The sequence below is a fragment of the Erpetoichthys calabaricus genome, chromosome 12 (assembly GCF_900747795.2).
Source record: "Erpetoichthys calabaricus chromosome 12, fErpCal1.3, whole genome shotgun sequence".
NCBI classification, from domain to species: Eukaryota; Metazoa; Chordata; class Cladistia; order Polypteriformes; family Polypteridae; genus Erpetoichthys; species Erpetoichthys calabaricus.
In genome coordinates this window covers 84593359-84608523 of record NC_041405.2, presented here as the reverse complement: position 1 = coordinate 84608523, position 15165 = coordinate 84593359, and the positions used below count along the sequence as shown (strand labels likewise).

General features: G+C 39.1%; 1 protein-coding gene across 1 annotated transcript in view; it reads right to left on the bottom strand.

Moving 5' to 3' along the window:
• Nucleotides 1-9287: 9287 nt before the first annotated feature.
• The window catches only part of slc9a6a (solute carrier family 9 member A6a), a 90682-nt gene continuing 84804 nt past the window's right edge, over nucleotides 9288-15165 (bottom strand). The window contains exon 16 of the mRNA XM_028815780.2: nucleotides 9288-13958. Coding sequence (XP_028671613.2) covers nucleotides 13674-13958 — 285 coding nt within the window. The 3' untranslated portion in view covers nucleotides 9288-13673. The remainder of the gene's footprint in view (nucleotides 13959-15165) is intronic.

The window sequence follows — 15165 nt, the reverse complement described above, 5'->3', positions numbered from 1 at the left end:
ATTCATCTGTGCCGTTTGCTTTTTTCTTCTTCATTGCTGGTTCTATTCATTTTTAAATCTAGGTATGTAATAACATCAGCCATCTAATCTAGTCTCAGGATCCTTTTATATGAAAATGTCAAAAAACGTGTAAGCCACTAATTATTGTGCTTCTCAAAAATGAAGCACATGGGTTGGACCCAACAGCCACCATGGTAAGCACATTTCTTGCTGTTTTTGAATGTTCAGAGGCTCCAAGATGGTCTTCACATTGCAACATCACAGCGCCAATCATCATTCTTGCAAGCACTGGATGCACAGTTGAGTATGCCCTGGCTTCTGACATCGCAGCAGCATTTCATTTTACAATAAAACTGGTTTGGGAAAGCAAGGAATTTGTCTAAAGTTCCTGTATTGTCTGGATAAGACCGACACAGTCTTAGTCTTTTATGATTTTACTGTGTATTTTTTGGTTCCATCCTTTTCTGAATTCTGGTGTTTCTTTTGGATATAATGGGGCAGGTTAATTGGGCAAGTTCTTCAACTCATTTAATAGTTAGGCAATGAAGTAAGTCCTTGTGGGTTTGTCATGGGACTTCTGGAAGGCTCCTTTTATTCTTTAGTGCTAGCACCCAGGTCATTTAGGAATTTCCACTGTGTGCCAGTCTTTTACAGATTTCCCTGTCACTAATAGAACTTACACATGACATTTTGTTACCAGTTCATTTGTTTGCATGCCTGAGGAGGTAAGACAATTTGCATATAATTATAATGGTTAACCATTCCATGAGCCAACATATTCAGGTAAGTTCAACAGTTTTTTCTATTTAAATACTGGTTCAGTGTCTCACCTGCCTTAAGAGATGACTGAAATGAAAGCCAAAGTAGGAACAAGACAGAATACATGTGTGTGAATGAGAGGGAGGTCAGAGGAATGGTGAGGATGCAGGGAGTAGAATTGCCGAAGGTGGGTGAGATTAAATACTTGGGACCAACAGTACAGAGTAATGGGTATTGTGGAAGAGAAATGAAGAGAGTAAAGGAAGGGGGGAATGGGTGGAGAAGAGTGTCAGGAGTAATTTGTGACAAACGGGTATCAGGGAAGGTCTACAGGACAGTAGTGAAACCAGCTATGTTATATGGGTTGGAGACGGTGGCACTGACCAGAAAGCAGGAGACAGAGCTGGAGGTAGCAGTGTTAAAGATGCTAAGATTTGCACTGGGTGTGACAAGGATGGATAGGATTAGAAATGAGAACATTAGAGGGTCAGCTTAAGTTGGACGGTTGGAAGACAAAGTCAAAGAGGTGAGATTGTGTTGGTTTGGTCATGTGTAGAGGAGAGATGCTGGGTATATTGGGAGAAGGATGTTAAAGATGGAGCTGCAAGGCAAGAGAAAAAGAGGAAGGTCTAAGAGAAGATTTATGGATGTGGTGAGAGAGGACATGCAGGTGATGGTAAAACAGAGCGAGATGCAGAAGACAGGAAGATATGAAAAAGGATGATCTGTTGTGGCGACCTCTAACGGGAGCAGCCGAAAGAAGAAGAAGAATAAAAAGAAAGCCAAAGCAAGAGATTATTCAGCTGAACAGGATGAATTAATGTTATTGAAATACGTTATTTATGAAAACAAGATGTTATGAATCTTCACGGGGGCTTCCAAACTGGCTGGAGAGCACGCCAGTATCCTCACAGGTGCACTCAGCAGAGGCAAACAGTAATCTGTCAATGTCCCGAATCTCACCTACTGGCTTCAGGGGGAGCAAGGCCCTCAAAAAGGGAAACAGCGATGAGTCCAAAAATAATGAGAGCAAATGTCCTCATCAGAGAAAAGGGTAACCATCAACTGTTTGGCTGTATATAAGGGGTAGACCAGACAAAACTCTTTATAAAAATCAGAGATTTATTCACTAAAAGCTCTGTTAGAAAAGGACTGCTCTGAAGAACAGAAAAGGTGTAAAGGAAATGCCCAAAGGGTAATCCGGAAAGAAAACAGAAGAGAGTGGTCAAAATGGTCAAAATCCAGAGAATCACTAATTAAAATCACAAAATACAAGAAAAGGGAATGAACCACACTTTCACACACAACGGGGGGTCTCCACAGCCTTCTATAAGGCTGGGGTGGTTCAAAGATAAAGACACTCAGGTGACCCTGCCTCCAGTCTGAAAAATGAAATATTAGACATAAAACATAAATAAATATAATAAGTATATGACAAATACTTTAAATCAAACAGAAAAGACATAAAAAAGAAACATAGAAAATAAAAAAACAAGCAGGTTAATATATAACACAAGAAAGCAGAAGGCAAAGTGCAGGGAATGACCTCTGTGCTTTAAAAACAAACCTCTACAAATCTAGCCCGCTGTCTGTTTCAAGCCCTTCATTGTTTCCACTCCCATGACTTGTGCTGCAGTTCTGCATTTTCTGACACCACCCTTCCTTAGTATAATGTCATTAGGCCTCGTGTGGCTCCTGATTTCCTGGAATTCAGTAGTTTATCTTGTTTATTCTATTATGAAAGAGCATCTTTATAACTCAATTCTTTTTATTAACCTGGTTTACAGCCTTCCAAAACTTCCCGGATCAGTAGTTCTCTAACACAGGCCTGTTGTTGCTGCCTTATTAGTGACCTGTTTAAACGTTTGTTTGACATGAATAACCTTTCCTGACTGATTCTTTCTAAGTGGACTGTCAGCCATTTTGACACTCAAGAGCCTTTTCCACTTTCCTGCTCCAAGCTGATTATCAGGAATGTGAGCCTGGAGAGTAATGCTTCTCAACCTTTTTGATGTCGCAACTCACTTTTTCACGTACGTCTTTGTGACCCACTGGAATGATTGATTGTCAGTCGGGGGTACCAGGGGTCCCACCCACATGCTGAAGTTGGGAGCGTGGCAATGCCAATCACTTAGGCAACCTGCTGCAACCCAGTGTGCGACCCACCATGGGATGGGGTCTGTTTCAGGTCCATTTTTGAAAGTGTGATCAAGATGTATTACTTTCCAAACAAAAGTGACCCAATATTGGTCTGTACGTTGAGTGGCTCACAAACATTCTTGTATGATTTTTTAGCATTTTATTTATAATTCTCTTAATTGCCAACTAACATTTCTTACACACACAGTAGTTAAGACAGTTTTGTATACTGGTTTGGAAGTTCTACTGATTTTTCAATCCTTTTAGGTGATTACCTCTTTGTATGACTACAGTCTCCATTTTAAATAGCCATTTATCCACTTATAATTCCTGTTTAATTGTTTTTATAGAGTCACTGGTAGTTGAGCCTATCCTGGCAGCATCAGGACAAGGCAGGAATCAACCCTGGACTGGCTACCCAACTATCACAGTGGCACATTCACACTTGTACCCCTTAAAACTCACCAGTGGGCCATATGCACCTTGTTGGGATGAGCGAAAAACCTGAAATAAAACTCATGGAAACACCAGGCGAATGTGTCAAGTGTGCATATATGGGGACTGGCCAAGATTCAACCTCAGTCTAAACCAATGATTTTCAACCCTTTTTCATTTGTGGACCGACAGAAGACAGAGAAAATCTTTGCAGACCAGGGAGGTGGAAAATGTAATAAACGCATTCACTCCATATCAAAATTTGTGCCTGTAGTGGAGACACATCCTGTAAATGCTGGTACTCTCCTTAACCCTTTGCAGTTGTATTTAATTTTCAACGTCACGCTACATTAGTCGTAATTAATTATTGAAAAAACGCCAATAATTACAGCAGTTATTTTTTTCAAGCACGTAGGAATAACACAGGCCACTTTTCTCGACCAGGTGACTGTGCAAATCAGTCAGAAACTTGCAGGGCCACCAGCGGTGGCCTGACGACCTATAGCGCACTTTTTACTAAGGCCAGTTTTCTGGCCTAACGACCGCAAAGGGTTAAAGTATGATTTCTTAATAGAGCATACTTTAACAGTCCAGATTTATTAATATTATATCATAGAGTTTGAATCCCCCTTGGAGTTTTGAGAATTGTCACTCACGTGCGCTTAGGGGACAGCCAAAGGGACCAAATGAGCATGAAAGAGCAAGAGATAGGGGATTGGAACGGAGTGCTACTGCCTTTCCTCTTCTCCCAACAGAACAGCAGAATATTAACAAGATAGATAGATAGATAGATAGATAGATAGATAGATAGATAGATAGATAGATAGATAGAAGTCCCACGCAATAGCACCACTTCCGGCTCCCTGTGATGACTTCACTTCCGGTTCCTTCTCTCCCGAAGACGTCACTTCTGGCTCCTGATGAAGACATCATTTCTGCCCCCCAAGACCCCCCACTGACATCACTTCCTCCCAGATCATTTCCACTTCCTTTCGGTATCTCATTTCCTGCCATCTTAATACATAATTTGCCTGCCTACTCACTCACTCACTCACTCACTCACGTCCGTCTGAAGCCGAATGCGCAGTGGCCTTCTGCACAGCTGCCCGAAAAACCTTACGAGACCGAAATTCAAACCTAACATTACGGCAGGCGGCAGATTTAGCCTACGCATTTCGGGATTATTATTCTGAAATCCCAAATCCTTCCGCTCAGACGTAGGATGTTAGCCCCGATCACAGCCAACCCTAACACTCAAAATAATATGTAAAAACAAATTATTATTAAGTACTTTCAGCAGCAGGAACGACTCCACAGCCATCACGATCATTACACTACCGTCATCCGCAGATGTTGATGTGTGTGAAGCGAGGTACACATTCTAAGCTGCATACAAATCTCCACAGGTGGCACGGTACGCATTGTCGTACGCTGCTGCTGAGATCTGAGTAAAATAAAACGCTGCTGGCCTATTTGCACCAAGCACTGAATGGTCACCACACCATCTGGAGTGATTTTAATGCCCCTTGCATCCTCACCCTTTCAAAACTGCTTATTCTCGCAACTTGGTGCCAACGGCTGCAAAAATTCAAAGAGAAAGGCGACTTCGATTAAAGCTCTAGAGGCCTGAAAGGCGATTTCGACTACAACTCGAGGCCTAATTACGCATTCATTCAATACACCTATATCAGGTTTGTGGTGCGTATACTTATTACTATTCCATATTTTACTGGAACATTCATCATTCATTATACTATAGGCCTGGAAAATTCATCAACTAACAGTACAAGCCTGTACAGTAATGAGTGAAGTGGACTACAATCATTACAAAAAAACTTCTTCGTTTCTTCTTCTACTTTTCATTGATTTGTATTTCTCATTTTTTCCCTTTTACTGCCATAGGCCTACATAATTATAAAATAAGGCAATTTTTATGCACATGACACAGAATAAATAAAGCTTAAAGACTACATGTGTTTCCAAATTCAAAGGACATTCCCTGTCAAACTAGCATTCGCCATGACTATAAACAAGTCACAAGGACAAACATTTGACATGGTAGGAATATTCCTTGCCAAACCCGTTTTCAGCCATGGTCAATTGTATGTGGCTTTTTCAAGAGTCAGAAGGGCGAGTGATGTGAAGGTGCAAGTTAAAGATGGGCCACATCAAGGGAAATTACTACCAAACAGTGAGAGTGTCTTCACAAAAAATGTAGTCTACAGTGATTTTACAACTGACAGGCCTCCAGTATACAAACAAAAAATGTTGTCATAGATAGCATGTCTTTTTTAAGTGTACAGTATTTTTCGCCGTGATAAAGTCATACATATCCCAAACCTCTTAGTTAATTATCATTACTTACATCACTTTCTTATTTATTTCTTACTTATCATTTGTTCTTCATACACTGCTGACACAAACTCGTGCCTGTTTCATCTTACGTTGTCGAAATGGGCTTTTTGTCTAGTCCTTCCATAAAAGAACCCGGAAGAGAATGCTTGTTGTCAAATGCCTGTTTATATAACTGAATCAATCATTCAAGACCACTCAGTTCACCGACATTATAAGGGGAATTCCCCCAACTCTTTATTTTGTGCGTTTTCTGTTTATTTCTTCACACCGTATATTAAATTGGAGAGTGAAGGAAGGCCCTTTTAGAGGTTCAATCTCCTTGATTTTCTACCACTTCATCACAGAGCATGAGCAGGGGTGTGTGTGCCAGTTCCACATTTGAGTTTCAAGCGTCCATATTTACTAACTTTATATCATAGAGTGAGGAACCTTAATTATCCTGCTAAATGTTATCTGCAAATCGTTCCCATTGCCTAAAAAATCATGACCTGAGAATTCATTGATTTTCACAGACAGGCTAAAATATTCTTCGGACCCGTGATCTTCTCTCTGTGAACTTCATCTTTCATTTTAGCTTTGGTTATTTTGATACTTTTGGGCTTGGTGATGAATCCCCATTCGTTTTTCACTCTCCTAGTGACTTTTATTTCCCGTTCCATTTCTTTAATTTGTCCTTATCAGCAAAAGACCTTTTTCCTTCTGGAACACAATTTGCACAATCTGTTTTTTTGCTCAGTCCTACGTTTGGGCTTTCTTTCTCCTTTTCATTTCTTTATTTATGCAGATGCTTACAGGCACTCAAAAACACTTTGTGCCCAATGTGTTTGCTTGTTCTTGTCTTCACCATCCTCCTGGTTTGCTTTTCCAGCTCCCAGTGTTTTGTGCCATAACAGGCACTGCTGCCCTGCCACCCCTTTAAACAAATTTTTTGATATTTTTATTGCTAACTAGTTTCAGTGTACAGGGTACATATTAAAAATGTTTTGCATTAAGTCCAAATACTTGCCTTCATGTACATTGGCAGCTCTAAGTAACGTTGGGTGCTAACAACTGCTGTAAACAGCAATGCCACTAGCCAACAGGTGGTATAATTTCAGGATAAATAAAAATCAACAAAAACATTTTCCATACACAGAAAATGACAACCAAACAGCTTCCTCTAGAATCTGATGATGTAGTAGTTAAAAGGCACAGAATAAGAGAAGCACGCAAACTCTATAAAAAGGTTCAGATATCGCAGCAAACACAATTACTTCAGTAAACGAGAAATGGAAACCCATCAGTCTGTCCATTCAATCTCATTGAGCAGGTAAAGGGAGACTTGTGAAGTAATCCACTCTGAGGCTAGTAACTCCTTTTAATAAACTCCAGCGGGCACTGGCTGATGGCACAGAAAACTTTCTTCAGTCGAAGACATCAAAGGCATGGCAGAGTAATGGCCTGTATGGTACACTGACAAAGATGAAGCCACATAACCTGTCAAGCTATTCTAGATGAGGGGTTTGGGGAGATGGACAATCCTGCCTACATGTGGACTTGTAGAAGGTCTTTGACCACACACTGATCAGCTACAACATTAAAACTACAGCCAGGTAACGTGAATAACATTATCTCGTTACAATGGCACCTTTCAAGGGATGGGATATACTGTATTAGGTAGCAAATGAACTGTCAAGTTCCTGGAGGCGATTTTTTGGAAGCACGAAAAATAGGCAAGCGTAAGCATTTGAACAACTTTGACAAGGGCCAAACTGTGATAGCTGGACAACTGGGTTAGAGCGTCTCCAAAACAACAGGTTTTATGGGGTGTTTCGGGTATGCTGACCACTGTCCAACTCCACCTACAATGGGCATGTGAATGTCACAACCAAAATATGGAGTAGAAGAAGAAGGTGGCCTGAGCCGATTAATTTACGTTTGGTTTTTTTTCGATCATGCGGATGGTTGGGTCCTTGTGTGTTGCTTACCTAACAAAGAAGAGGACTGCAGGGTGCACTATGGGAAGAAGGCATGCCCCAGTGATCTGCTGGAAATTCTTGGATCCTGGATTTCATGTGGATCACATATACCCCTTCATGGCAATGGTATTCCCTGATGGCAGTGGCCACTTTCAGCAGCATAATGCACCCTGCCATACTGCAAAAATGGTTCAGGAATGGGTTGAGAAACATGACAAAGAGTTTGAGGTGTTAGCAGCCTTCAAATTCCTCAGATCTCAATCCAATTGAGCATCTGTGAGATGTTCTACAAAAACAAGTCGAATCCTTACAGGCCCCACCTCACAACTTACATGACTTAAATGGTCTGTCTTGATGCCAGATACCACAGGACACCTTCAGAGATCTTGAGGAGGCCATACCTTGGTAGGTCAGAGCTGTGCCCGGCAACATAAGGGAAGCATATGCAATATTAGGCAGGTAGTTTTAATGTTGTGGATATGCCTTGGTATATTGAGGATGGTAACAGAAGACATGTCTTTCAGTGATGTCTCCTTTGTAGACCTTGTGCAATCCATTAAAAGTAAGCACAGAACTCCAGTAAGGGTGTGTCTTGTCCCTGTCTCCTGTGTAGGGTTTTCAAAGACAGAGTGTCAAAGCCCAGCTGAGTCTTGGAGAGCACCCAATTTGGGGATCTGAGGGTTCCATCTCTGCCGAGGATGATGCCCTCTTCAGCTCATCTAACTGTGATCTCTAGTGCACACTGGAGCAGTTTGCAGCCAAATGTAATATAGATTGGATGAGATCCAGAATCTTCACATCTAAAGTTATGCCCCAAGCCAACCCAAATACTGCCTTGCTCTCTGTAGATGATATAGTGAGCCCCAATCAGAAGTATCACCAGGTCTTGATCGTTAATGAGAGCAAAGACAATCAAGTGACTGCCCAACAGACCAATGGAACTTGAAATAACGTTGCTGATCCTCTGTAGTTGGACTGGGAGATTCCAATTAAGCTGGTTTACAAATCAAGTAAGGATGCTTCCTGGGTATAACACTGGTGATGTTAGATCTTTCAGCTGGGCTTGGGTGAATGAAATAGGGTTTGATTGGCACAAGTAGCAAAATGTTGCTGGGTCTCATATGATTAAGTGTTGACCTATATCACTATCAGGTAAAGAAAAAAAAATAGACACCTGGTAAGTTTGGAAAGTTCTCCATTTTTTAGTTTAGAATGCAACCCCTAAGGGGAGCAGCCGAAAGAAGAAGAAGAATCAGAACCCCGATGCTTTGCAACAATAGTCTATAAATGGAACTCTCTTAAACTCCGTTGGCAAAATCATGCTCCATCCTTACTTAAAATGTATGTGGGAAATTGTTTTCAGGACGTTGCAGGCCCAGATTTTGAAGATTGACTTCACCATCTTACATGAATTTTGATACCTGGACTTCACAAATGAATAATTTGTTCATTTGTGACAACTACATAAAGTAGCACTACTGTTCATCAGTATTCTAATGTCAAGTTAATTTAGGGTGCCCTGATTTCAAGTTTAGGAACACATTTTCACAAAACTCAAATTCTGGTTCAGCGCCACTTTCCTTGGTAGTTTAAACAAAGCAAGACTCTTTTAAGAAATGAGACAATAATGTGCTCAGCCACTATAAGGAAAAACATTTGCTTACTTTAATGTTCCATGCACAGTGACAAATACAGAATATTTACAAAATGTACCTTTTTTATAACAAGTCTGTAACTGCAAAACATTAAACAGAAGCACAGACTTCACATTCAAATACCCACAGTTAAAGACAGTAAAAGGACCATTAAAGAGACCTCCATTATAAACTGATGCCTTGAACGTCTGAGTAACACAAGGGCTGGACGGTCATTTTATGTGCAATAGCTGGTGATCCCCACCAATTATTTGGCATTGGTTGGAGGAAGGATGATGAAATGAAAGAAAATCATTTTCATTGTTTGAAATACACCCTCATCTTGTGGTGCGTGGGTAATGCTCAGATCTACCTGCAGATTACTGCAGAAAAACTCAAGAATCAAAAAGGACACCTAAATTAACGAACTCCATTCTGCCCTTTACGTGATTAAAAAAAAAAGCAAAAAAACAAGCTTTTAATTCTGTTGTCAAGGATTCTAATTATGTTTGACTCACGATACTTCAATACTGATATTAAGTAGGGACAGAAAAGTAGGTTGATTTTTTTCTACTGTTTCTAAAAAGGACAAAAACATTTCAATATTGGCGGAATATTGTGGAGGTATGAAATCGGCACTAACTTTACACTCCTAGCTGTGAATATGAGCATTTGATATGAATCCTACATCCAGGTCACCCATTTTTAAAAAGCCAATTCCTTTACAGAATCTTTGATTTGACATCTGCTCCTTATCACTCCTAATCCAGTGTTTCATTATTACATGGCATTAAGAGCTGCTGGGCACAGAGTATTGAAAAGGCTCACAAGAAAGGGGCAGACGAAAGCCTTGACAGGTCCTAAACATGAAATGTATTCAAGCAAGGCTGAATTATTTTTATGGGATCACTAGACTGATTGCAATATTAAACTTGAAACAAAAATGTTATGTTATATAGAGCAGAATTAGTGCAGTTCAGTTAGGTGCAGCCATTAACAGTCTCTCTGATTTCAAATGATTAAGCCAGCACTATGTTAAGTGGATTAAAGAATACCAATAAAAATACAAACACTAAAAAATGAGAAGCTTTCTTACAGGCTAAATATGAACATGAAGTAAGCATTGTTAAAAATAAATTTTCATAGGAAAAGATAAGCTGTAACATGATGTTCCTGCACAGCAGGAAATAAAGAAGCCAATAGCTGTGAGTGAAGTCCATGACACCATTCTGACAGCGCTGCTGATAGTTGTCAGGTTAGTAGTACACACAGCAAGATGTTTAATTAGGAAAACAATAAAATCTGCTACTGTATCCTGGTTTTCCAAGAGATATCAGCACATACATCTACTTAAATTTAGTAATGTTAACGTTTCTATTTAGCAGCAGAGCTTTCATTTAATTCAATTCGTATGATCAGAAAATATAGTCAAACACTTTTTTGGATCATTTTTAAATACTATTTTATTCCTTCTATAGACAATGCCACACTAAAAGCACTTTACGAAAGGGTTTTGACTCAAAGCTCTTAGTGACGTTTGCAAATTAAGCAAACACTGCCAAATTCATTAGAGATGTCTTGTTCAAACTTACTGTCTTTAGAGAGTCACAGAAAGCCTAATCCCTTCAGCTCTGTGGGTTAACAGTTCTGGTTTACACAAAGTAAAAAAAATAGGCACATTTCATATGGGGGCTAAAGTGATTAAAGCAAGTCTGAATAAATAAAGGAAAATGATGCAAAGATTCTTGTTATCTGTCACACTTCTGCAATTTGGTGGGATCTCCTTTCGTCACAACATTAATTAGACATGAAATAATGTGCCCGATTTTAAGAGGCACTCATTATGAAAAAAGACTGAATGAACCAGGTGACAGCGTGACTCCTTGGTCATTATATATTTCAGATTCTTTTTTCCCCATCCACTCGAATCTGCATTCACTCCTGAAAAAGGATGCCCAGATACCAAAATAAAGAGCACATTAGAAGTGAGGTGGGGAAGAGAATGTAACGTATCGACAATGATATTTGGCACCCAGGAACTGGTTTTCTTAGTATTATTATATAGAATGCCTGAGCAGACAATTCATTTTTTCCTTTGCATCCAAGCAAATGGCTGCATTTTTTTTTACAGAAAATACAGAGGATCTGGCTAGCCTCTCCCAAAGTAAACTGACTATTTTAAGTCAGTAAATTGTTAGTAAATCTTAAGGATTTTAGTGGATTTATTGTATCAAAGAACCTCTAAGCTTTTCATCCACCATCACATTAACAGTCCAAAATGCTATCACGTCAAACCAATAAAAGCACAAAACTGCATGTAAAAACCCTGTAAACAAGAAACAGAGACATTACGTGTAGGCCTTTAAGTGAGGAACATATGAAAAAAGTATGTGCAAAATGGCACCTCACAGGCAGCAAAACATTTCTACGAACATCCAGTTAATGATGCTGCTTTAACTCGCATATAAACACAGATTCAGGAACACACTTATTTAAAAATAATATCCATTAAGTTAACAACAGTATTATTCTTTGTGTCAAATTGTAACCACCATTACCAGTACAGGTGGAGGAAAGGTACCTTCAAACAGAGAGGGGTGTCCTAAGAGGTTTACTGATCTGTCACTCGGTGTAGCGCCTCTTCTCTCGGTCTTCACTAGGAGAAAGGACTCAAGTGTTAAGAAATCAAGTATTGGACGGTTTCAAAGTGCAAGATTTTTTTTTTTGTTTGGGAGGAGAAACCTACAAGTTGCATATGGCTTTCCACAACAGTTTTATCTGAGTAACTTGAAAAAGCATGTTATTTTTCATCATTTGAAAATTAATATCAACAGAAAACATACCAAAATACCAATGAGAAAGTGCACTTCTAATGGAAACCTCTGAATTATCCAAATATAATGTCACTGCATATACTTTGGCAACATGATCAGTTCTCTTTCCAAATTGATTCTATGTCTGTGAGCTTTGAGGTAGCACTTAACATGCCATGTGCAGTACAATGCAAATCAAGAATAAACAGTTTCTATGCAGCAAGAGCCTAATTCAGGTCTTCCTTAAATATTAATCAATTAAGTGAACATAACACCAGCAAAGAATATGATGACAATACACTTTCCTTTGACCAAATGTTCTACACCCTCCATGCTCATTATGACTTTATTTTAATAATTTAGGGACAACTATCTACTGCAAACAAAAAAACATAATTAAAAAACCCTAACCTCTTACATTTCTGTTGAAATACAAACTTTCAAATACATATTCACAAGTGCTATAAAAATTATAGTCTCACATATCCAAGGTTTTAATCAGTGTAACAACTAGAAGACAAAGTGCTAGCCAACATGCAATAAAACCTAACCTACAGTCCTTAGTTTCCATCCTTGTACCGAGACAGGTCTTCTCCCAGCTCACATCAGTAGTAAGAGCAAAATGTGTGTACCCGCTGTCAGAACCCCCTTATCTAGTACAGGGTCGTAAGGAGCAGGAGCCTATCCCAGCAGCATGTTAGTCCACATTTCTCTTTAACAAGAAAAGTTACAGTTTAACCTCAAGGACATTTTTTTTTTAGTGTAATAATAATTACAAAAATCTCATTTTCAGAGAACAGGAAGAAATTTTTTTGAAGGCACTCTGTCAATGAACATCTTGTAACAGTCAGAAACTAAGAAACACAGCCATAACACTGTATCCCAGAATTCATTTAACAAGGGGCACCATCAGCAGAGTTAAGCAGCCAGGAACAGTTGGACAAACTGCTGATATGAACAAATGTACAGACACACACTTCTAATTCTATTCTCAATCTGCAACAAACTATCATACCAGTCGGAACATGAACTGAAAAGCGATCCAGATGAACACCTTATCTGATTACTCAAAACAATGCCGCACAAGAAGTGAAAATTCCCTGACAACTTGGGGGTCAAAGAAATGGAAATGCATAAAGGCTTGTCAGAATGATGCCTAGCAGCGGCCTTTCTCCATGCCTGTGTGCGAAGCCCAAAAGGGAAAACCCAGTAATTAATAAAAAATATGTGTTACAACTCAAACTGTTTTCTCATTTACTCAGTCATATTTTGTTCTTCACTTTTCTGCATAAGTTAAAATACAGTGCATACTGCTATTTAACTTTGCAAACTTGCAGATATGCATGCATTTATTTAGCATTTTTTTCTTGGTGTTTTAAAGTCGTTATCAAACTGACGACAAAGCTGCTGCACAGACCGAACAATGATAGCGCACAGGCATACAGCATTCTTCACATATATATAAAAAAATAAATAAATTAAAAATTTAAGAAATCAAGTAGTTTCTTAGGAGAGGGAAAGTAAGAAAACAGCCAAAATTGGTTAAGCTGCTCAGCTCTCTGTTGTAATCGTCAGTAGGCTCATATCTTAAGACGTCTTGAAGTCCCACCATCATCCACTGGCAAATTCAAAGGAGGCTCTGAATCATCCATGGGCAGTACCAGCCGGGTGCCACGGATCACAAGCTCATGATCTCCAACAGCTAGCTCATGGTCAAGAGCATCATCAGTATTCACTGGCCCAGGACGACGGGATGTGCCAGAGGCAGATGAGGCTGTGGTGATAGTGGAGTCTCCATAAGTCAAGCTGATGTCCCCATCATTCAGGATCAAGTCTGAATCATCATCTTTCAATTGCTCCCGATTCTAAAAGTTAAAAAGAGATGAGAGTTTGACTTATGATTGATTCAAGAAATGTAAATGCTAATATTAGAGCATGACTAAATAAGCAAAAAGTCTCTGATGTACTTTATCAGGATGTATCTCAACAGAGCAGAATTATGAAACCAGCTTGGTCCAAAAGGCAGATATTGGTATTCTCTGGTGAGAAATCTGCAGGAAAACTATACAATGTTTCTCCAAAAGTGGGACTTTTCCTTAAACATGCAACGTCTGCACTAACATGTAAATATTTTATGCACTGCAATTGCACATCATACATAATACCTTTTCCTTTTTATCTGTTTCAAAACTCATTGAATTGGTAATCCTGCTTTTTGCAAAATGGTATATTAGAAATAACAGCCAACACAAGACAAAGATGATGCAATTACAGAGATATAATATAATTAGAATTTTGAACAAATATTGTTAGTATTTCCAGGAAGTCTACTGGACTAGAAGTAAATTCACTTACAAGCGTACTCTAGAGATATAATCTTCTAAATTTGGTATCTGGCACATCAATCTATATCTTTATTCAGTATGACATTGTGTAAACGGTTAACTAAATTAATTTTGAATAATGTAACAAGATGGTTCCATTTATATTACATACAACTCTAAACATAAATAGACAGCGTAAGCCCTAAATAAGAGAATCTGACAAAAGGTAAATAAAATCAAAAGATGAACACCAGTAAAGTAAGAAGCTAATGCCACGATTTTCACAGGTTACACAGAAATCAACCCATGACTAAGTAATAGTAATCCATTTATTTTCTTAATCCAATATACAATTTAATCTGACCTGGTGGGGATGGCAGCATACTGGAAACAAAACAAGAGCGCCCGGATCAAACTTAAACAAATACAAGGAGAAGATGCAAGTTCCATTTAAAAGATACTAGAGCTACAGGACGCTAGCTTCATCCCAAAGTCCAAATGTTTGTAGTCAAAAGGCAGTCCAACAGACATCTCTAAATTGTCCTGGTAGAAGTGTGTGAGTGTGTTCTGTGACAAGCTATGCTTTGACCAGGATGTGCCCCTACTTGTGCCTGCTACTACTACGGCAGCATTTAGATTCCTGGGAGATCAGTTTTATTTGGGGAGTCATCAAGTGGACTGATAATGTTGTCAGTGTTTTCTACAATGCTCAAATATTTATAGGGTCTATTCAGAGGAAACTAAAGTT